Source organism: Scleropages formosus, chromosome 7 (assembly GCF_900964775.1).
Source record: "Scleropages formosus chromosome 7, fSclFor1.1, whole genome shotgun sequence".
In the NCBI taxonomy this organism is placed as follows: Eukaryota; Metazoa; Chordata; class Actinopteri; order Osteoglossiformes; family Osteoglossidae; genus Scleropages; species Scleropages formosus.
In genome coordinates, this window is record NC_041812.1 from 15613926 (window position 1) to 15635962 (window position 22037).

The following is a 22037-nucleotide window of genomic DNA, read 5'->3' on the forward strand; positions in this document are numbered from 1 at the left end:
ATACCGCTATTTGTGTCCAGATTCAAAACACATGGTATGGTCTTATTCAAGGTGGGTCCTGAAACCAACATGTATGCTTCAAAGCATTGCATTTTAGAAAACTCTGTAAAGAACTATAGCAAAAGATGAAAAAAAAACAAAGAAAAATCAAACTGTTACAGAAGTTTGGTATCTCTTCCTAGGCAATTTTTTTTATGTTTTAGATAATTCAGAATTAACTGAAAAGATTTGCTGATGAAATTTCAGTTCCAAAGAAATGTGATTCATCTAAACTTCTTGCAGATTTTTTATTTTTTTTTGGGTTTCAGATTTCAATTGCATTATTCAAATTAAGCCAGTTAAAGAGCAGGAGAAGCCATTAGATAAATGAGTGAACTGTAGTCTGGAAAGTTTATTTAGTTGGGAATCGAAAACCAGATCGATTAAGATGAAAACAAGGGGGCAATAACACTGCATAATATTCTACATACAGCAAAGAAAACCAGAGTTTTAAAAAAATCTTTAAAGAAATCAAAAATAATTTCATACACTGGATGCACATCATTTAGTAATATAAAAGACTTATTATTCTTTCATAACTTTTTTTAAAGACCACATTGCCATATATCTCAAGATTTACAGTAGTTCCTCCTGAAGACTGCTTTCCACAAGCGTAATGTTCTTCCTGTCCTTGGAAAACTGGCTTCACTGTTTTAGGATTTTGACAATCGACCAATTTTGCCAGGTGTGGATGTAATGCAAACCATTTAGCTCATGCTATAATTAAATCTGTTCTGCTAATGATCTAATTAAAACCCTCAAATGTTAGCGAAAGGGTACTGCACTTTCATTAAGTAATGGCAAAGAAGAGAAAAATGTTGGCACTCACAGGAATTTGGTTGCTTTATCGAGCCCAACTCTCAGGCACCAATACACTGGCAGGAGAGATGGTGGAAATCGCTCTTTAGTTGGCACTTGGACCTCTGTGACTGCCATGAAAAAGTACACAAGTCTGTCCTTTGCTGACCATTTCTTTATCTATTTATTTATTGCTGAAAGGAGAAAATAAGTCTTGCATTTAATAGAGGGTATGCTGATGATCATTAAACAGCCCTTGTAGCGTCAAAGTGCAAGTATCTGCAAGTATCTTACATTTTCAGAGAAGAAAAGAGTTGTTTTGGTGTCACCTGTCAAGATTAGATCTCAAGGCAGATGTCAGCTCTTGAGAATATATTATTGTTTAGGTTTCTCCCCATCATTCCAAACAGAGCTGCTGGCCGGGATGTCTGAGCAAGAATGGAAGAGACTGTTAGTGAACTGTGAGCTATTATATTGTTTCTTATGGGAAGAAGCTTTTAAGGTTTCTCAGAGATCTAACCAGTGGTTTTAGAAGCAACAGAAGCACATCATTTCCAAAATAGATGCTTCAGCGCTCAGATAAATGGCTTCAATGTCTTCAGGGAGAATTTGTAAAGAAACCTGATTAGTGAAATTATAAACCATGCCTTAACTTGTGTAACAGTAGTTACAGAGGAGGCCATGGCTCATCAGTGAGGATGTTGGAAGAAGTGACTTTGTGGGGATTGGACTAGCAGGAATTTGATTAACCCGTGAAGGCCATTAGTAGTAGGTGTATCTGCAGGGCACTGAGCGTGATGTGTGAGCACATAGGTTGTGTTAGGGATTGAGTGGAGCCTAAGCAGAGAAATACAAGCAAACAAGAAGTTCCATTGTTCATAGAAACAAAGAGGGCCTAGTGCTTAGACAGACAAGAGAGTACAACAAGGGCCCAACATGGGATGGGATAATTGCTTGGGGTATCACTCATGCCTGTACAAGGTGGCCCAGGTGACCTCTTGGGTTTAATACCCCCCATGTTGTGGAGACAAACACAAGATTGCTGTTTTTCCTTTATTTTGTGTAAGTGTCTACTTGATTAAAAAAAATTGAAAGCATTAAAGTGTTCGCCACATTAGCACAATATCATTGATTCAAAATGTCTTGCGCATATACGCTTGTTAAATGTATTGAACAGTAAAAGAGATATAGATTCTGAGTAGATGTTTGAGTGTTTATCAATGTTATAATGTACAAATGTCTGTCTTCTATTTCATACATCTTGTTTTGATACGCAAACTTAATTTGTAAAATGATGTTTCTTCATTTTGTGCCTTTTATATAAGAAAATACAAACAGGATTTTTTTTTCTTTTAGGTGTTCTGTTGCATCTATTATAATAACACTAATAACTGGAGTTATGCTTCTCTTTCATGGTGCACTGAATATTTTAATACTGGGTAACTGAAATGATGTTGTCAGTGTAGGTAATTTCTAGTCATGTTGAATTCATGTTGCACAAGTTCACTTAGTGGGCCCTATTGTGCCAACAGAAATTATGACCTACAGATTGAGTATGTTCTGTGCTCAGACCCAGGATGCCTTATACCAGGAATGCTGAATTGTAAAATGTCCCAGGGCTGGCAATGCGGCACAGTGAGTAGCTCTGTTGTCTCACAGTACCTAAGCGGTGTGACAGGACATGTTTCATTCCTGCTCAGGTATGAGGAGTTGACATGTTCTCCCCAAGATCATGTAGGTTTCTTCTGTTGTGGTTTCCTTCCACAGTCTAAAGACATGAACACTTCATTGGCAACTTATGTACATTAATGCAATTCTTATAAATGAGATTCAAGGCTGTTGTGTAGTTCAGTGTATAATGATATTTAAACTGCATTGCATAAACACAGTTTAAAGGCTGACAACAGGCTTACTGTAGGTTACAGAAATTTATCTGTTCTTTATATAAGAGAATTGCTGCATTTTCATTTCCTTGTAAGCTCTGCCAGCAGTTCATGGTGGGCGGTTTGCATTGCTAACGGTTATGATATAGACCCCTGTCTTTCCTATCCTGAACCTTACCTTATCTGACACTTGCTTGTCAGCTCAGTGCTGGGGGTAATTGGTCCCCCATCTGATCCTGGAACATCACTGTTGCAGGAGGGCCATCACTGGGCAATGAAGGGCATGAAGAAGGAGGTCATCCTTGTAGAATTGAGTGTAGAGTGCGAATCTGCAGAACAAATGTGAAGCAGAAGACTGTGAAAGAAGACAGAACTCTGAGAAAATGCTTTAATTGAATTCTTGGGACATCAGGTCTATATTTACTCTAGGATAGTTTCTTAGTACAGCATCTTGACAGCATCTTGGCTGATGGTCAATGTCTTCTACAAAGTTTTCTGCTTATTTTTACATTTCCCTCTGCAGAGCTGTATTTCTGATGTGAGAGCTGTCTTTTTAACCCACATCAGCCCCTGTGTTGCAGCAATGCAAAGAGCTGTGAGCTTTTGTCAGAAAATCATAATTAAAGTTGATACATAGTGACAATAATTATTTTTTAATTAAGCAAGTCAAAAAGTCAGGACTAACAACACGTTATTGTAAATAACACAGCTTGCTATGGAAAACATTATTGTATTTCTACGAATTGTATTTTGTAAAAGCAAATTAAATCATGAAATCAACCTTAATTTCTATATTTTTGCTGTCACAGACTGTATCCCCTGATGGAGCTGAAGGAATTTAGCCCATATCACGCAAATGAAACAGATCAGGATAATAAAACACTTGCGAAGGACTGCATATAGTCTTAAGTCATGTAAGTGAAATTCTTAGAGAAGCAAAATAATTTTAAGACTAGAATTGATCAAGCCTTTAAGAGTCTGCAAAAAAAGGTATATGCATGCATGCAAGGTGCTGAGTCAAACCTGACCCGCAGTGACCACTTCCGTGGTTTTCAAGGCAAGTCAAGGGAGGAATAGAGGTGGATTGCCAGGTTCTTCCTCTGCATGTTGCGAGAGGCAAACTCAGGGAGAAACACAGAGTCAAAAAAAAGATATAACAAGTGGTAATAAAACAAATCATATAAAACGCTGTAGCAGAATCATTGCTACCTGGAAGAGCAACTTTTGGGGTTAGTATGGAGAGAGCCATTCTGTATGATGTTTGACAAGAACAACGTTAGGGTGCAGTAAGGTAAGGGCGGCATGGTGGCACAGTGAGTAGTGCTGCTGTCTCACAGGACATAGGTGGTGTGAGAGGACATGGGTTTGATCCCCTCTCAGTCTCTGTGGAGTTGGCATGTTCTCCCCATGTCTGTGTGGGTTTCCTCTGGGTGCTCTGGTTTCCTCCCACAGTCCAAAGACATGCTGTTCAGGTTCCCCCATAGTGTGTGAGTGACACAAAGAAAGTGTGTTCCACTGGTGTATGGATGAGTGATCCATTGTAAGTAATGTATCTAGTGGTGTAAGTCACCATGGTGCATAAGGTGTGTAGGCTGGTAACACTATGTGTAGTTTGTTGAGAAATGCATCTGCAAAAAAAGTAAATGTAGATGGGTAAACATTGTTTCTTCTTTAATACCAGTGCTACTTCACTTTGCTGCTTTTTAACTCTGTTTTTTTTTTTTTTATCTGAACCTTCTCCACGCCTCTTTGTGCAGAATTTGCACCTTCTCACTATGGGTTTCTGTAAGGTCCTCTAATTTACTCTCCCAATTTAGAGAAATTTTGTACTGATGAAGGATTAACTCTAAATTACTCGTACCAAGTGAATGTGTGTGTGTGTTGTTATGTCTGTGCATATGAGTGAGTGCCCTTTGATGGAATACAGTCTTGTCCAATATTTACCCTGCCCTGTACTCTCTGGTTTTATGGCTTTTGATCATGGTGACATTAACCTGACGTGGTATAACTGATAATAAATTGAAGTAATAAGGAGTTATTGATAAAACATGGCTCAGATATACTGTATGAGTGCATTAGGGTGCTAGGCTAAGCACAGTTCACCTGGCACAGTCAGAGCATTTAATTTATATATGTTTATACTTTAGGTATTATATATGTATATAGTACATGATTTATATGTGGTTTAGGTATTGCTTTCATTGAAATATAATAACTTTGTATTGGTGTTCGTAAATGTATGCATGCAAAAATGCATTAACTGTTCATTGCTCTATTCACAGCATATTAAAAAAAAAACTTTGCCTTAATAAAATCTAAATATTGTCACTTCAACCAAGTTTTCAGATGCTGAAAGTCTTTGTACTCTGAGTGTGATCATGCAAATCTCCTTCTTGAACAGACTTCTTATCCGGCCTACAGCTCTGACACAGGTCTGATGAGAAGGAAGGCCGTATTTGTGTCATTTTCTCAACTGATGAACGTGCCACTTCAGTGATTTGATTAAAGTGTAATTAAATATATTTCAGTGCTTACTGCACTTATTGCCAAAGTCTGATGAATGGCGACATAAAGCAATAATGAGAAACTCCACTTGTGAAACGCAACGTGTCTGCCAGGATCTACCAAGCTGGCTTTCCTTTTCTACCTGCTGCCGTGTTATCCCACATGCTACCACGTGTCATGTGGTGTGCATCGTGCCTGTTAATGTAGATAACGGAGATTCAGAGGATGGAAGACTTAAATCTAGGATGCATAATGGTAATCCTGGAAATTTGGATCCCTGCTAGTTTCAGGAAATTTGTTGTAAACACTGGCTAAAGAGACATACCACCTTAAGAACTTCAAAGTAACACTTAAGATCTGAGGTTGAACTGTACAGAACACAGTACAGGCCTAAATAATCAGATCTGCATGCATCGAAAATAAAGGCAGGCAGGAGGAAAGTTTGACCAATAATCTGGTGTTTGTCAGTGCTAACGTCCCTTTGGCATACCGGGTTTTAGCAGTGACCATCTACGGAAATGACAAGTTCTTGTGAAAACGTAAAGAAAATAGTGCAACCAAATCATAAACCACCAATAAAACGACCTTTCTTCTGCACCTGCATCCACATTAAGCCCAGTCATCGCTCCGTAGTGCAAAGACTCCATTAAATACTATGGCTGCACCTGATCCTTATGTGGCCTATTATTCAGAAGGTGGTTGTGGTCTGCACCCCTGTGTACCAAAGTCCTATTTGGGACTAAACTGTTCTGGCATAACTATCCCACCATTGTGTGTGTGTGTGTGTTTTTTTTTTTTTTTTTTTTTGGCAAAACTATCATTTCTGGGGGGTGCGGTGGTGCAGTGGGTTGGACCGGGTCCTGCTCTCCAGTGGGTCTGGGGTTCGAGTCCCGCTTGGAGTGCCTTGCGACGGACTGGCGTCCCGTCCTGGGTGTGTCTCCTCCCCCTCCGGCCTTACGCCCTGTGTTACCGGGTGGGCTCCGGTTCCCCGCGACCTCATATGGGACAAGCAGTTCAGACAGACTATCATTTCTGTGTCATTCCTTCGAAGACTCACTATGGACAGCTGTGATGACTACTCCACTGAATAAAACACATCAGCAGAACCCTGTCGCTTTCTTTGTCTACACTTCAGAGATTGAAGGCTTTTTCTGAGCTTGCCCTGTAGGAATTCCACCCTCTTACAGACACTGTCTCTGGACCAAAGCCCCTTCTGGCTGGATTTTTAAAGTATGTTCTATGTGTGCCTCTCCTCTGAAGTCCTTAGCACTTGTTTACAAAGTGTACATGGGCAGTGTTTTGGGAGAGGCCAGGCAAAGGGAAAATATTTCAACTGCCATTATCCTTCTGAGCTATGGCCACAACTTTTCAGCCTTGCTGTGAGTCTGCTGTCATGAGGCATGAGCAAGACAGGGATGGAAAGTATGTTCCCTAAGCAGCAGCCTTTGAGAATGTGGCAGCAAACATTTTTCACAATTCTTTGTATACTTCAGTTTACCCCAGAAAAGCTCTTTTGGGCAGCACTGCTTGAATACAGACATATTAATTGAGATACTATTGACTTGGCTCAAGCCAGGCCCTTTACTCCTCTGTGATAGTACAAGGATAATGTTAGAGGACATTAAAATTCATATGATCATTGTTCTGGAAACTGCAAAATGGATTTTTTTGCTGTTTATTTTAACATGTATTTTCCCCCTTCTGCTATAATATAATAAATCTGTGTCCATGAATGAGGCAGTTGCAAAACTACGGGGATCGTTAATGAGACAATTAGAGAGGAGACCATGGGCTGTGCTAGAGCTTGCTGTGGACAAGAAGATCTGTCTCATTGCCACTGTTTTGCCTCTGAGTCACATCATGGTGACCAAAAGAAAAATGGAAAGTGAGTGCAATAATCTGATACCTTTTCCTAGCGAACATTCCAGCCACACTTTGACACATCCCGGGACCTCGGTGGCTTCAGTGAAGAGCAAGAGAGATGAGTGTCCTTGGGGCACGGTGCATTGAACACTGGACTTCATGTGAGGATTGCGGTGGGTGGGGGACTCACTGTCAGCATGGTGGTCCTGACTGGGATGAAACAGTAGAAGTGACGGTTGTGGAATGGGTCATGTCGACCCACGCTGATGACTGTCAGACCCAAGCAGCTTACTTGTCACCATCCAAACCTATCTTGCCTTCTTTGATTTTGCAGTGGAAGTCGTCCACAGATGCAGCTGCCATACTATGTAACAGTTTAGTACTCAGTTTTTCATTCTTTACATGATTATTATGCATGTATTTTATGAATAATAATAATAATAAGAACCTGAGTACAAGGTAACACAGGAGAATAATATATTTTAAGACTTTTATTGCTGGCTTCTTTACCAGTGAACGCTGAGAACTGAGGGAAAAGGGAGTAGTTTCCACTTAATTAAAGATACCTGTTTGAAGTTTCCTGTATAGTTTTTAATCACTACATTTCATGCCGTGAGACACTGAGGATGTCTTCACATTTCATTACTAATAAAATTACTCACATAGTAGACCAGAAATGCTCTCATTTACCCCACTAATCTAGATGACAGAAACAGGCATGGCTAAAACCTGTGTGCTAAGACTATAATTACATATTTTAAATTGGGGGGAAAAAAAAACCTTTTACCTTTACAGATGTCACTGAGCAGTAATACAGATAGACTGCTGTATACTATTGTTAAAGCTTCTATAATGGGAGAAATAAAGTGGAATTTTTTAAAAAAATACATATCACATAAATTCCAGACACATTTGGATGGTCTTCATCTATCACATTCATGTATTCATGACTGGCCTTCCAATGAAGTATGTGTGTATTTTTATCCGGCAGACTGAGGAAACTCTGTGCAGTGATTGTGCTTTTGACCTAACAAACATTTTCCCGCATGCCAGCTAAACTGAGTTCAGATGGAAATGGAGGTGAAACTCCTCTCTTGTGTGGCAAAAGCATGAATATGAGGGGGCTTTTCTTTAATTGTGTTTCTCAGAGCTTCGGGGGTTGGCCCTTTGGAGCAGCAACCATACGATTTACATTTAAAGCAGTTGGGAGGTATCTGGGCCAGCACAAAAGCTATGAATAATTGACAGGTATATGAGGCAGGCAGGCACATCGAGATGTCGAAAGAGGTATAAATAATGTTGGTGATGATAACGTGTGCAGATGACAGGCGGTGTTTAAATGCCAGCTCAGACCTTGAAGAGGAAATGGAAAGTATCTAAAGTTGTGGAATACAAAGATCTGGAGCTTCATCGCTAGCCTCCCTCACATGCTCAAATACCTGAAAGCTGACTACCTGAGTGGTCCTGCGTTTTTAAGGAGTCACAGCTACGGTATCGTCATGCTCCACTGAGCATGTTCTTGCAAAGAGGTGTTTGGAAAGCTTTACTTTTTATTTTTCATTTCTTCTTGCAATGGTAAGGCAAAGAACACATGACTGACCACACTGCCACTATGGAAAAACTTTCGACACTCTTTGGTTCCATAATTTAGGTGTAAAACACGTCTAATGGAGACTCTAGACAAAGAATTTTTCTTAAAGAACTCCATGAATGGGCATAAATAAACTATGTGTAGCCTGCCCAGATGAGGACGACTAGGACTCATCCTGGGGCCACACCTCAAAGCTGTGTTTGCCAGCAGTCACCTGGTGGCCAGGCAACCCATTTAACCTGTCTCAGCCCAAAATGACAGTTTGGAACCAGCTTGTGAGTTCACCACCTGCAAGGTAAAGGGTAGGGTGCAGTGTCAGTCAGGTGGCATTAACCTAGACAGACTTCACTCTCACAATGGAAACTGAGGATGTAGGACACACACACACAGTCTGAGCCGCTTGTCCCATACGGGGTCACAGGAAGCCAAAGCCTAACCGGGCAACACGGCATAAGGTTGGAAGGGACACACCCAGGACGGGATGCCAGTCCGCCACAGGGCACCCCAAGCGGGACTTGAACCCCAGACCCACCAGAGAGCAGGACCCAGTTCAACCCACTGCCCCACCGCACCCCCCAGATGTAGGAAGTACTGGACAAATATATTGGGTCTCACCTCAGTGCTTTGCATTTTTACAAATTCTTCTCTGTGAACTTTCTTGTCTACAGGGGATACTTACAAGCTCCCAGGTGAAGGTTGTGCGTTTGGAGTTCTTCATGTTGGATAAGATGGTTGCCTCAATGCATCTCTGAGTCACAGAGATTAAAACACTGACTGATTTTTGCACAAATAGCCCATATTTATGAGTATTCAGCTTTCTTAGAGTAAGTGAGTGATGTTGTCGAGAGGATGCTATCTACTGGCTCCAAAGTCCTGCTGAGGGAGCGTTATTGCTTACTTTGGGAATGATGACAGTAGCTGTAGGGGCATGCATCTTAACATGAGAGGTGCATTCTTACTGGATTCCTGTGACTGTCGTGGACTGTCCATCATTAACGCCATGTTGAAACATAAATTTAGATGATTCAAGAATATTAGACGCTTATGAGTATTTGTCTCCTGAGTATGGAAGAACCAGCCATCTACATGGTAACATGCTTTTGACTGATATGCATTACTGGTTACTGGATGGGAGATCTTTCTCCATTCTCTTCCCAATTTTTTTGTCATTAATGACAGTCTCTAATGGCACACACTGCACTTGATAGTTTGACTCCAATAGTTTTCTCTCTTTTAATCACAAGACCTGGGAAATTTTTCTTACACCTGCCTGAAATTCACTTTCAAACCAGAAACAAGTACATTTTGTCTTCACATATATTTTGACTAAACACATCTGGTCAGGAATTAAAAACCCTTGGGAAAATGGAAGGGTGGGTTACATTAAACAGCAGACCAACTTCATATTTTGGAAAAATGTACATGTAAAGCTTGAGTGGAACTAATAGGTTATCTGCTGTGTGCTGGGAGGACTGTGGCATTGGGTGAGGTTGAAAATGATGAGCAATATACTCACTATCTACTCTGTGCTAGTTCTTCTGAGTAATTAAGACAAGTTGCTTCAGTTTACAGTGTGAGATTAGGACTGGTGTATGAGGCAACTAGCCTGAAGACACATGGTTGAAATGACTGTCAGAGAGAAAAGAAGTTACCTAACGTGGAGGTTTGGAGAGTATATATACTTGTTAAAATATCAGTTAATTATACTCCATTTTTCATTAGTTGTGTTTCTTCTTAATAAGACTTTTTGTCCATTTGTATAATAAAAGACTAATGTATGTACCAATGTAAAGTACATACATTACATAAATAACTCCAAGTCCATGTTCACGCTACTTACAGTTTCACAATATGTAGCATTTGCTTTGCTGAATCTACCGCAGTCTCAGTGGAAGGTCAGTATTTCTTCTGAAACTACTGAATCTGAACGAAAGATGTAAAAAAAATCTGAAGATTAAAATGCAAATCCAAAACTGATAACCCACATTAAAACAGTGAGCAGTGTGAAGTATAGTGACTAATACAGATACAGACTTTTAAACTGAAGGTCTCAGAAGTGTCCCTGTATAGTGCCTTTTGTAAAGGTATTTGATTTCTATAAAATGGGTAAATTGTAAGTGGGTTTTAATAAATATGTCTAAGGAAAAAATAGTGATAATTCCACTGATTACCATAAACACTGAATATTGTGTTTTTAACTTAGAAGAGTGAAGGTGCGGCGTAATGACACTGAAGATTAGAATGACACTGAAGACTAGAGATTTTCTGGAGATAGGTAATGCCATCATTGCAAGGTGTTATACTTCACATATTCAAATCTTTAGACGTGTTCATGCATTGATTCATTTTCTAGATGACTAATTTTTCAGGTTTAATAATGACACGCCCTTTGTGTTTGGGCTGCTCGTTCATTTGATGGATGTTTTCTGTTTGTTTATTTTCCCACCCCTTGCCTGAAGTGCACACTCTCGCAGAAACTCACACCCTCTATCCAATTTTAGCTGACATTTCTACGCACTACAGTAAAGGATGACCTTTCTAAAGGACACTTTCCATGAGCATGGTGAAAGGAAGGCAGGACTTGGTTACTGTGAAAAGAAGTCCTGACCCCCCAATTTCGCTACCTCTTCCTCTTTGGAGATGGCCCACTTTGAACCTCTTCCACATACAAGATGTTGCAGAAGAACCCATACAAAAGCCATGTGGGATACTCCAAAGCCCTTAATTTTGCTAGGTGATTTCCCCCAGGCCTAATCTCCTCTCTCCATCCTGCTACTGTTTGTTAACTGCAGCTGCCGCACCCAGGCGTTCTTCATGATCACTGCTCCAATCTGATGAACGTAACTAATGCAAAGCAGTGATTAAAAAGGAAGGTGACGAAGGCATGTTGATGTGTGCTGGCTGCTCAAGCTCTAATGACTCTTTCACACAGACTGGAAAATTTCCTTCTTTATGCTAATGAAGCTCATTATCCCCTCCCACAACCTACTTGCGCTACCCCTCCTTCTGTACCTATCTCACCTGTAGCATCTTCAGTGAGACACCCACACAGTCACACATTCGATATGCGCGTGAACCTGTGCGCATAACCAACAGACAGGCTCAAATTCTAATGCAAATAGGTACAAACGCATGCACAGGCACATACAACGATGTGCAGCCCCTTATGACACCTTTCATTTTTTTACATCCTGACATTTTGATGACTGATTCATTCTGTGCAGCAATCGGGGAGCACTGGTCTCCTCATTTCCACAAATGAGTCAATGTTTTCAAATTAGTTCCGCTGCCATTTTTGAGGTGTGACCGCAGATCCTAGTTTTGAATTTTTCATTATTTCCTTCATTTTCAGTGTTCACCACACAATTAATCTTCTTTATAGGAACCTTAGCTATCATTTATAATAGTGGTGATAATGTTAGACTTTTGTCACAGATATTAAGAGTGGCATAGGCATTCTGAACATAGAATTAATTTTAAAACTCATAAAAAATATATTTTGAGAAATGCTATTTTAGAGTGGAAGGTTTTTTTTTTTAATGTACTAATTTTACATTTCACATGCCCGTATGTTTAAGTTTAAACATAATCACGTAGTCCTCTGACAACATGGAACAGTGTGCTATGAACTTCTTGGAAAATCACTTTTTGAGAAGTTTTACAGTAGTTTGTTCAACTGATCAGTTTTATTTTACTTTTTTCTGCCTTGGAGTATTTTCCTGAGATACTCATTGTGCATGTCAGAAGGTCCAAGGACAAAATTTTCCTGATTACTGTGATGTGATGCTTTGCACAAGATCATTGCTATAGTTCTCAAAACAAACCATAAATGCTCACTTGATTTCAAGTCCTGCAAGTATGGTCCATTGTTGTCACAGATATGAGAAACTAATCTCTAGGTCACTATTTTGTCTAGTTTTGGTTTTGCCTCCATGTTCCTGGGTGGACCTCCAACAATGGTTTCCATCTTTCTGTGCCAGAAATGACTAGGGAAAAGAAAAACAGTGCCTTAAATCACCGTGGGCACAAGTTTAATATTCCCATTACCAGTTTAATGAAGTAATTACTGCGTTCCAGGGGATGAGACGTGTAGTGCTCCAAAGTCATCACAATCTATATTTCAGGGAGGTGGGACTAAGGCCAGGGAAGCTGTGGTACTTTGTTCAGTTATTGTTCCTTGCCCAGGTAATAGAAAGGGATAAGTGTCCATGAGCCTCTGTCGCCATGGAAATGGACTCATTTCAAGGACTGCATCTGTGGAGGAAAAGGTTGGCCGACTAGTTTTCTCTGTATTGTATCTGTACGGCTGTGTGATAAAGCACAGTAGAAACAGAAATATTGCTCTGAATGGTTTTCTACCATGTTACCTTGAACTTCAAGGCTGTGAATGGGGGAAAAATCCTAAATTTTCCTTTTGTATAAAAATTCAGTGACAGACTGTATTTTTACTATATATGAGTTTGCCTTTTATAATAACCAGCATACAAATTACTGCCACCAATGCTGATGCATAGGTTCTTGTTCCTTGATGGGGAGGTGGCTCCACAGCTGCACAGTCTTCCTGTTAATGGAAAACTGAGATGTATGATGCTTTGGAGAAAAGTGTCTTGCTAAATGAATAAATATATATGTAAGAAAGTTTTAGTATATTTGAGATATCTCAATCTATATTACAAAGAGAGCTTTTACATTACTCTGAATATGCAGATCTGCTGAAGACTAATGGGAGCAGTAAAAAGTTCAGCCTGTATACACTACAAAACAGAAGTGACAGCCCAAAATTTCTGTGTGCTGTAAGATCTCTTTCTACCCTGATGACAGCATTCAGAGGTTAGGTGGGGTCACAGATGAGTAGTGCTCCATGGAGTCGCCAGAATCCAGCTGTCCCCAGGGCAGAATGAAGCGTAATAAAGGATAATGGAAGACATTGATTATCTGTCGGCTGGCACTGATAGGATCTAACAAGAGCAGTGTCAGGGTATTAAGTGATCCGATGTATTCAATAAATATCGATAATGAGCACTGCTAGTGGGGCCCATGGTCTCGTGTTTCACCCCGGGTGAGCGCTGACAGCAGATGTCAAGGTGAGGGGAGGAGGGGTGGGCTGCAACCCCAAAAAACACCATGTGCTTTTTGATACTGCAACCTTATAACTTGTATGCATGTGACAGTGACACCAATGTTACAGTTATTATTGCCATTGTTGTCACTATCATTCCTTGAGCTAGAGTTATTCCTATTCTGGTGGAACACTTTGTGTTTGGGATTTATCCCAGTCCTGTGTAAGTGGCCTTGATTCAATAATTATATCATCTAAACAAAACTGGTACTCCAAGTAAACAAAGATGGGCCTTCACCTCTGGAAATGTCTGAATGAAATTAATATCTCATTTAAGAGCAATGATTACATGAAGGGGTCTGACTGCTCAAACTGGTGTATTGGTTAAGCACCACGTCTGGCTCTCAGAGTATTCCTCTGTATTGAATTTTGTGGCTTTTAAGACCTTAGGCTTTCAGTGGATGTATTGAATTTGTTGCCTTAAAAAATGACCAAGTTTCCTTATTGAATCTGCGGAGCCACACAGTTCCCTGAAGCGGCTCTTATCCCCTTGGTTTGTTGTCAGTTGGTGTTGTTCTGATTTTGTTTCCTCCATCTGCTTGTCACGCAGAGGCCTGCACTATTTAATTTACTCTCGCCCTCTTTTCTCCCCGCAGAAATTTGTCGAGAAACCCCCTGTCCACGCTCTCCTGGCAGCTGTTCCAGAACCTGCAACTCACTGAGCTGTAAGTTTGCCACAATTAACACTGCAAGCAAGCAAACCTAGTTTGCTTTTTGGAAATTTGAAAAAGTTAAAATCACAATTCTCTCTTGCTTGTTTACCTATTTATCATCCATAAATAATTATCTCCAAAAATATTTAGAATTTATCACTGCACTATATTTCACTACTAAATTGGTGTGAGGTGTGATAGCTTTTCTTGAATTAAATCTGTTTGCTTTGGGAAGGGGTTAAAATATCTGTTTTCCCTGACGTAATTGCTGAGATTTTGTAAAAGCAAATTTCCAGAGAAACTGACCCTTTTAATAATGTGTCTTAATGTGTACGGGGCAATCTTGAGGTGCTTCCAGTTTCTGTCTGACCAGTAATTATTATTTTTTTTTCCACTGTATGACGTACTGCCAGTTTCAAGGCTCCTTATTGTTATATTACCTGATGCATTCACTTCAAAATGCCACATGCTTATTTGATGTCCCATCATCTTGTTGGCAGGAAAGGAGCATGTATTTTTACCAGCAGTCCACACTGATGTGCTATTTTTAGCCAGAAAGCAGGACAGCTCCTTTGAGAGGAGTCATCCTCCTTGCAGGGTTGCCCTGCCCTCCCTGCCAAAGATGGGAGAGGTAGTGTTCGCATCCATGTTGTCCTGGAGGGGGTCTGGCCCCAGGCATCCATTCTGGGTCAATAGCACTGCTGTGCAGAAACACATTTCCCTCAAGAACATATGGAGATCCACAGTGAAGGATAATTAATTTTCACCTAGTGCTGTTTTATAGTTACACCCGTAAAGTCTCAGTTCAGCGCCAAGCTTGCCTAAGCATTATGTACAGGAGCACCAGGGCACCCCTTGTTTGACTCTCAGCTCCTCTTCTTTTAATGCAATAAATCAGTGAAGCATTAGATGGAATTTGAAAGAGACGCTGAATGTAAGTCATAGAGGTACAAATATCCGTGTTTAAAAAAAGTGTGAAATGATTTTCTATAAATGTACGTGTTTATCTGCCTTTGTTTGCCCAAATTAATCCTGTCTGATAAGTGGATGGGTTCCATCCATGACCGTGAACTTAAAGGTTAAACAAAGCGGTGCAGCACAATTGGGTATAAACACGTGCAGTATGTACATCAGTAGTGAAAATAGAGGTTCTAATGTGTGTGGCATGATCCACATTACCAAGGCACAGAGATGTGAATTGCAGCCAGTTTGGGCATTAACATTCATCACATTTCTCCATGTGAGCCTTCGGAAGTGCAGAAGTGCTGAAAGGTGATCTCTAACGCACAATGCGACAAATGCTTATTGTGGTGAATCTGTGAGTATTAAATGAACATGCAGTGAGTTGATGATAACCTGTCATCAGCACTAACAAATATGTTAACATAAAGGGAGATCTCACACACACACACACACACACACACACACACTTTCAGAACCACCTGTCCCACATGGGGTCGCAGGGAACCAGAGCCTACCCAGTAACACAGGGCGTAAGGCCAGAGGGGGGAGGGAACACACCCAGGACGGGACACCAGTCCATTGCAAAGCACCCCAAGCGGGACTCGAACCCCAGACCCACCGGAGAGCAGGACTGCGGCCCAACCCACCGCACCCCCCAATAAAGGGAGATCACATTGACTGAATACATGCTGTTTCCATTTGCAAAAAAGACCGTTTTCAGGATGAGCCCAGCCTCTTTGAGACTTACATGTTAACAGTGCTGCGAGTAGATTTTATAGCTAAACAAACTGTGTGGTGTATCGTGTGTATATTGAAATGCAGTGTTCTTGTGACCTGTCAGCTATTTCTGAGGCCCCACTGCACATTTGCGATTTGATATTTGGTTTGACAGTTCAAAAAAGAAAAAAGCTATAAAATGAGCAATTGTTTTCGGTTTAAATGAAGGCCTACTGTTGGATGACTGACAGTAGACATGCTGTGGGTATGTAGAGTGCAGTTTAAATGTGCACATTTCCCTTGCCAAAGTAAGCTTCTTTTATGCTAAATACTGTAATAAAATATAACCCCCTCTGATTAATTCTCCCCCTCTCCTTATCGCATATTTTAAGGCATCAGGTGAAAAGATATTGGGTCACACCTCTGCAGCATGGGTAGTGATAATCGTGAGTGGGGTTGTACCCCCCTGCGTACTGGCAACTTCCATCCAACTGTCTGCCTTATCAAAAGACTTGAACAGAGAAGCCCTTCCAGTCTCTGTCTCCCTAAATAGGCTCCTTCACTCAGACATGGCAGTACAAATTAGCTGCTTTACTGCACTGAGATATAAAGCGGGGGTGGGGGGTGGAGGTCCACTAGAAAGAAGGAGACACTGGGGGTGAGTGCAGTCTTCCAGTGTGAACAGGATGAAGTTGCAGAGAGATATAAGGCTGCAAAAAACCCCCTAAATAAATAAATCATATTGCTAATATTCTACAAAATTATTGAAAGTATTCTTTGAAAAATGTTTTCATCATGAAGTCACTAGGATGTGGGTTTAATCCCCGCTCAGTCTGTGTGGAGTTTGCATGTTCTCCCCATGTCTGTGTGGGTTCCCTTTGGGTGCTCCGGTTTCCTCCCACAGTCCAAAGACATGCAGTTCAGGTTCTCCCATGGTGTGTGAGTGTCACAGTGTGTGTGTTCCACTGATGTATGGATGAGTGACCCAGTGTAAGTAGTGTATCTAGCAGTGTAAGTCACCTTGGTGAATAAGGTGTGTGGGCTGATAACATTATGTAGTATCCATTGGAAGTTGCTTTGGAGAAAAGAGTCTGCTAAATAAGTAAATGTAAATCATTAGACATCTTGGAATACTACCACAGAGAGTGAGATGTACTATAAGGAAAGGGCGACTGACTTATACTGTAATTTATATATATTTTACCTAGTAAACGGGAAAAGTCTACAACATTTTTGTCTATGTATGTATTTGTGTGTGTGTGTGTGTGTGTGTGTGTGTGTGTGTGTGTGTGTGTGTGTGTGTTTGTAAGAATCCTGTCAATTCCAGGTGTATTAGAATTGATTTTCATTTCCCTCCTGCAGTTGACGATATCAGCTCTGTATGAATCATCCAGGAAAATGAAGAATATCTTGAATAATGCACTCAGTATCGATCTGTAAAGCCAAAATGTCTAGATCACCATCCGCTCCATCTGCCATGCTGAGTTTGTATAGTGCACCTGCAATGGAGTCATTTGTCAGCTAAGTGTTTTGCCTGATTTTTTTTTTTTGATACAGCTTGTAAATGTGTTCCATTCATACTGATTTTACAGTTCATTGTCGTGTATACTGTTAGTGTACAGATGGCAGACGCACAGGTTATGGCGAAGAACCTCACCAAGGATCCTGCTGTTGAATGTGAATTGTAAACATCACTTGTTTAAATTTTGCTACCAAAAAGTCACTGAGTAAGGAATAAACGATACTGCATTACATTATTGGTTTGGTCAGAAAAAAAAAGAACTGTATAAATTAACTGCAGTTGTGAAAATATAGTTTTAAAACTTTTAAAATTGAGTAAACTTCTCTGGAAAGCAGTTTGTTAAAGGCATACAAGACAAGCACTCAAGGAAGTTTTGCTGGGGATTGGGGCCCAGTGATGTGTTCTTATCTCTCTGGGAATATGGGTAATCCAAAGCTTTATTTGTTCAAACTATAATAGCTGTTTGTGAAAATGGGAAAGCTCAGGTGAGATAACATATACTTCCTGCTGTTTACTGACTTGCATTCTTTGAAAAAGTTAAATCGACCATCTGCCAAAAGTAAGTAGTAGAAGGTGTGAGTTTTTTTTTTTTTTTTACATTTTTAAAAATCAGTCAAGTGTCTGATTATTCAACTTCTGCTGTAAGCTTTCCAATCCTGTTCTAAACTGGGCGAAACATTAAAAAAGATAAATAAATGAACCAAAACCCAAGAGTTTCATTGATCTCTATCCACAGGCAATTCAAAGGCATTTATCAGTGTATCAGTGTGATGATGGAAAAGCTTTCGGTTTATGCTGCCTTCCATGCACTGCTGCATGACTTTATGGTTCTTGTTAACAGTAACATTTATCCTTCTTCAACATTTCACTGATAACGCTTTCCACACTACTTTTTGGTAGCTGAGCAAACTAAATAATGAATATTCTAGGCACAAACTGTTTACTGATTGCTTAATCAAAATGTAATGATCTTCCTGATGCAATTAAAATTGGCAAAATTACACTTTTGATGATAATTACCTTACATACATCGACCATATATATGAAACCTGTCTTTCTGAAATAACATATCTAATAACATTATATATCTATACATTAGACTAATATATTTATATTTATAATTTTATTGTTGCTGACCTGCAGTTAGCTGTTTTCTTATGCAGAGTTTCCCTTTTGAAAGTATGGAATTTTAAAGCTGTAGCGCTCCAGAACAAGGTGTGGCCTTCATTCAGAAATTTATAGTGCTTGAAAACTGCCGTCTGACCTTTTCTTGGACATGTCCTTTAGCCCTTCTGGCAGGGTAAGTGATGCGCAGTGAGCCCAACACAGTATTGTGACTGATATCGAAGTGAAAGCTGGTAAATGGCAAATCAGCTGAGACTGCTTAGAGGTGATATGATACAACATTATTTGTAGTAGTGGCACAAATATGCGCTTGCTTCCTTGCTTTTTTATTTTTTTGTATCTGTCAGGATAGCCTGCCAACCACATTCCTACTACTCTGCTCACTTTTTTATAATGCTACTCTTTGAAAACCAGACGACTCATGTTTTCTGGTGGATGAGTGGTCTTATACCTTTGAAACATGGAAATACAGAATATCACTTTCAGTATTATTGTATTAGGTTAAGAGAAGAATGACTTTGACACTGCAAGTGTGCACTGGAAATGTTTGCGAACAGCACAGAGGTATATATAAGACTTTACATTTTGAAATAAGCTGCCAACTGAGATGTATGCCTGTTGTACTTATATAGTGTTTCTTTGCATTACTGCAGTATTTGCAAGGTTCTTCTCTAAATCTGAATGCTGCAAGTGTTCTGAAATACTGGCGGCAAACAGCCCGCAAAATCTTAGTCTGGCACTTGAAAATGCAACATAAATATAAATGCTTTCCTACTGTAATCAATAAAGAAGGAAAATACAGGGAAATTTCAGTATTTATACAAAACACCTGCTATGAACACCATTTAACAATGAGGTGCCGTGTTTTTTTAGAAGTGAAATGAATTACGTCCAGCTTGTTAAATGTTAAAGACAGGCTGGAAGTGATATTGGTTAATTTACTTTCTATAGCTTAAACCAGCCAAGTTTAAAAAGAGAAAAAAAAAACAATTGAATGGCCAATCAGTCTAATAAAGTATGCAGAAAAATGGGCAGTAAGACAACAAAGGAAAGATGGGAATCAAGTTTAAGCAAAATAGGATTTTAATTTATTACTTTGACAATTTAATGAGATGCAGAGTGAGATACAGAAAGTCTAAATAGTTACAGTCATTAGTCACAGAATGAAATCTTAAATGATAAGCCTCTTAATTACAATAGTGGAACAATGACATGTGCATCAATAGAAACACGAAATTGAATGCATTCATCATTTATGAATAGGTGAATGAGATCAACTGTAGATGACAAATGCTGTTGTTCTTCGAATACTGGAATATTTAAGTTTCTATAGTATCTTTATTTAATGCATCAGTTATAATAAATTAATGTTTTGTTTACAATTTTATATGTTCATGAAAGCACTGGCACTTTTTACATTTTTATGTTTTCTGTTCTTCGAATGAACAGATCATGTTCAGTTTTTATTGACAAAAACAAAAAAAATTTTAACAGACCACATGTTATGAACAGTAGCTGTTACATGCATTGCTATTTCACAAACACATACACTAACCTGTATTACAGTAAGTAACCTACACCTTTGATTAGATGTGACTGATGCTTCAGTGTTCAAAGATAGCATTTAAGATAAAACTGAACCTGTTTTTCAGTGTTTTAGTGATATTTGGGGAAGTACATCTGCGGTTTTGGATTGGTTGGAAATGCATTTTTTTTTCCAGTTTAAAATAATTAGTAGGCTCTTGGTATATGAAAATTTGGTATCTGCAGTGTTTTTCTGGGATGGATTAATTTCATAAATCAAGGCATGTCTGTATTTGTGTGAAAGTGTTTCTCTGTGTATTTTTGTCTTTGCTATGTTTTTTAATATATGCATATGATATTTGTTAGTAAGACGAGGAGAAACATGATAATGTTACGATGATGTTGCCTGTGTTTCAGACAGATTTAATGTGATTTGTGATGGATTTTGCAGTCTGCTTCTGTTGGCCTAGAATGAGCCATAGTGTGCTGGGAACAGCTATAACTCTCATACCAGGGTGAATTAAAACTCAGTGCAAGTACAACTTATTCCTTTTCATAGAGAACCACTTCCTCAGAAAAACGAAAAATGTAAGCAGTGTGTGATGGGCTGATTTTATCTTCAGAAGGCAGGTGTTTTCACTGTTTTTAGCTCTGCCCTTTGGGTATGTTTGACCTCGCACTGACTACTCAGTTAGGATAAATTTCCCAGCCAGTCCAATGCAGTAAACTTTCATTGCTTACCTTGCTGGGAGAGAGAGAGAGAGAGAGTGCAGGATCTTTAATGCAGTCTCAGTTCTGCCTCTGCACATTATTTCCTCATAAGTCCCTAACATTATGACTCTCTTTTCTGAAATATTACTGGTTGTTTGTCATGCAGGCACCAATAGTGCCATAACAGTGCAGTAAGCATGGCGAGTCTGATGCCATACAATGCTCCTGTTAGAACAGCGCTGCCAATATTTATTTTATTCCTTAATCTGAAGTAAGCCTTGCCTGCGTTATACGATTACTGCTGCAATAATCAAAGGTTTTAGCCAGAAGGGTTTTGGTGTTTTTTTTTTTTAAATTTTTTATTTTAAATCGGCTAATCTGTTCATCTGCATAAAATTTCCTATCGTCTCAGCAGGATATTAACCTCTCTCTTACATTCCTTGGTGAAAGCTCTGTACTGATTTTTGGACCCCATTACTCATGTGTGGGGGCAACCCTCTGTGACCTCAAGGTCATACTTGCTAGTTAAGCACTATGAGACTCGCATAACAAATAACACTAACACTAACACACACACCGCCTGAACCGCTTGTCTCATATAGGGTCACGGGGAGCCAGAGCTTAACATGGCAACACAGGGCATAAGGCTGGAGGGGGAGGGGACACACCCAGGATGGGACGCCAGTCCACCGCAAGGCACCCCAAGCAGGACTCGAACCCCAGACCCACTGGAGAGCAGGACCCAGTTCAACCCACTGCGCCACTGCACCCCCCACATAACAATTAACCTCTCAGTAATTTATAGGTAACATAAATGACACAGCTGCTATGAAGTTAGGTAACACAGGGTCTGATATGTTGTTTTTTGAGCTCTGCATACTTCACACAAACTTTTTTGTGAATGGACTCTTTGATTTAGAAGTCTGGTAAGATGTAAACCAGATACATTTTGTGGCAAAGTGAAAAGTTGTACAAATAGGCAAAGCCCACTAATCTAACCTTAACACTTCTCTTTATTCCCAAA

At 39.8% G+C, this 22037-nt stretch overlaps 1 protein-coding gene across 2 annotated transcripts in view; it reads left to right on the forward strand.

Annotated features, from left to right (window-relative positions):
• Positions 1-22037, forward strand: part of LOC108926537 (NT-3 growth factor receptor-like) — a 154113-nt gene that overhangs the window by 44676 nt on the left and 87400 nt on the right. For both annotated transcript variants that reach the window (XM_018739265.2, XM_018739266.2), the window contains exon 4: positions 14395-14463. In XM_018739265.2, coding sequence (XP_018594781.1) covers positions 14395-14463 — 69 coding nt within the window. The remainder of the gene's footprint in view (positions 1-14394; positions 14464-22037) is intronic.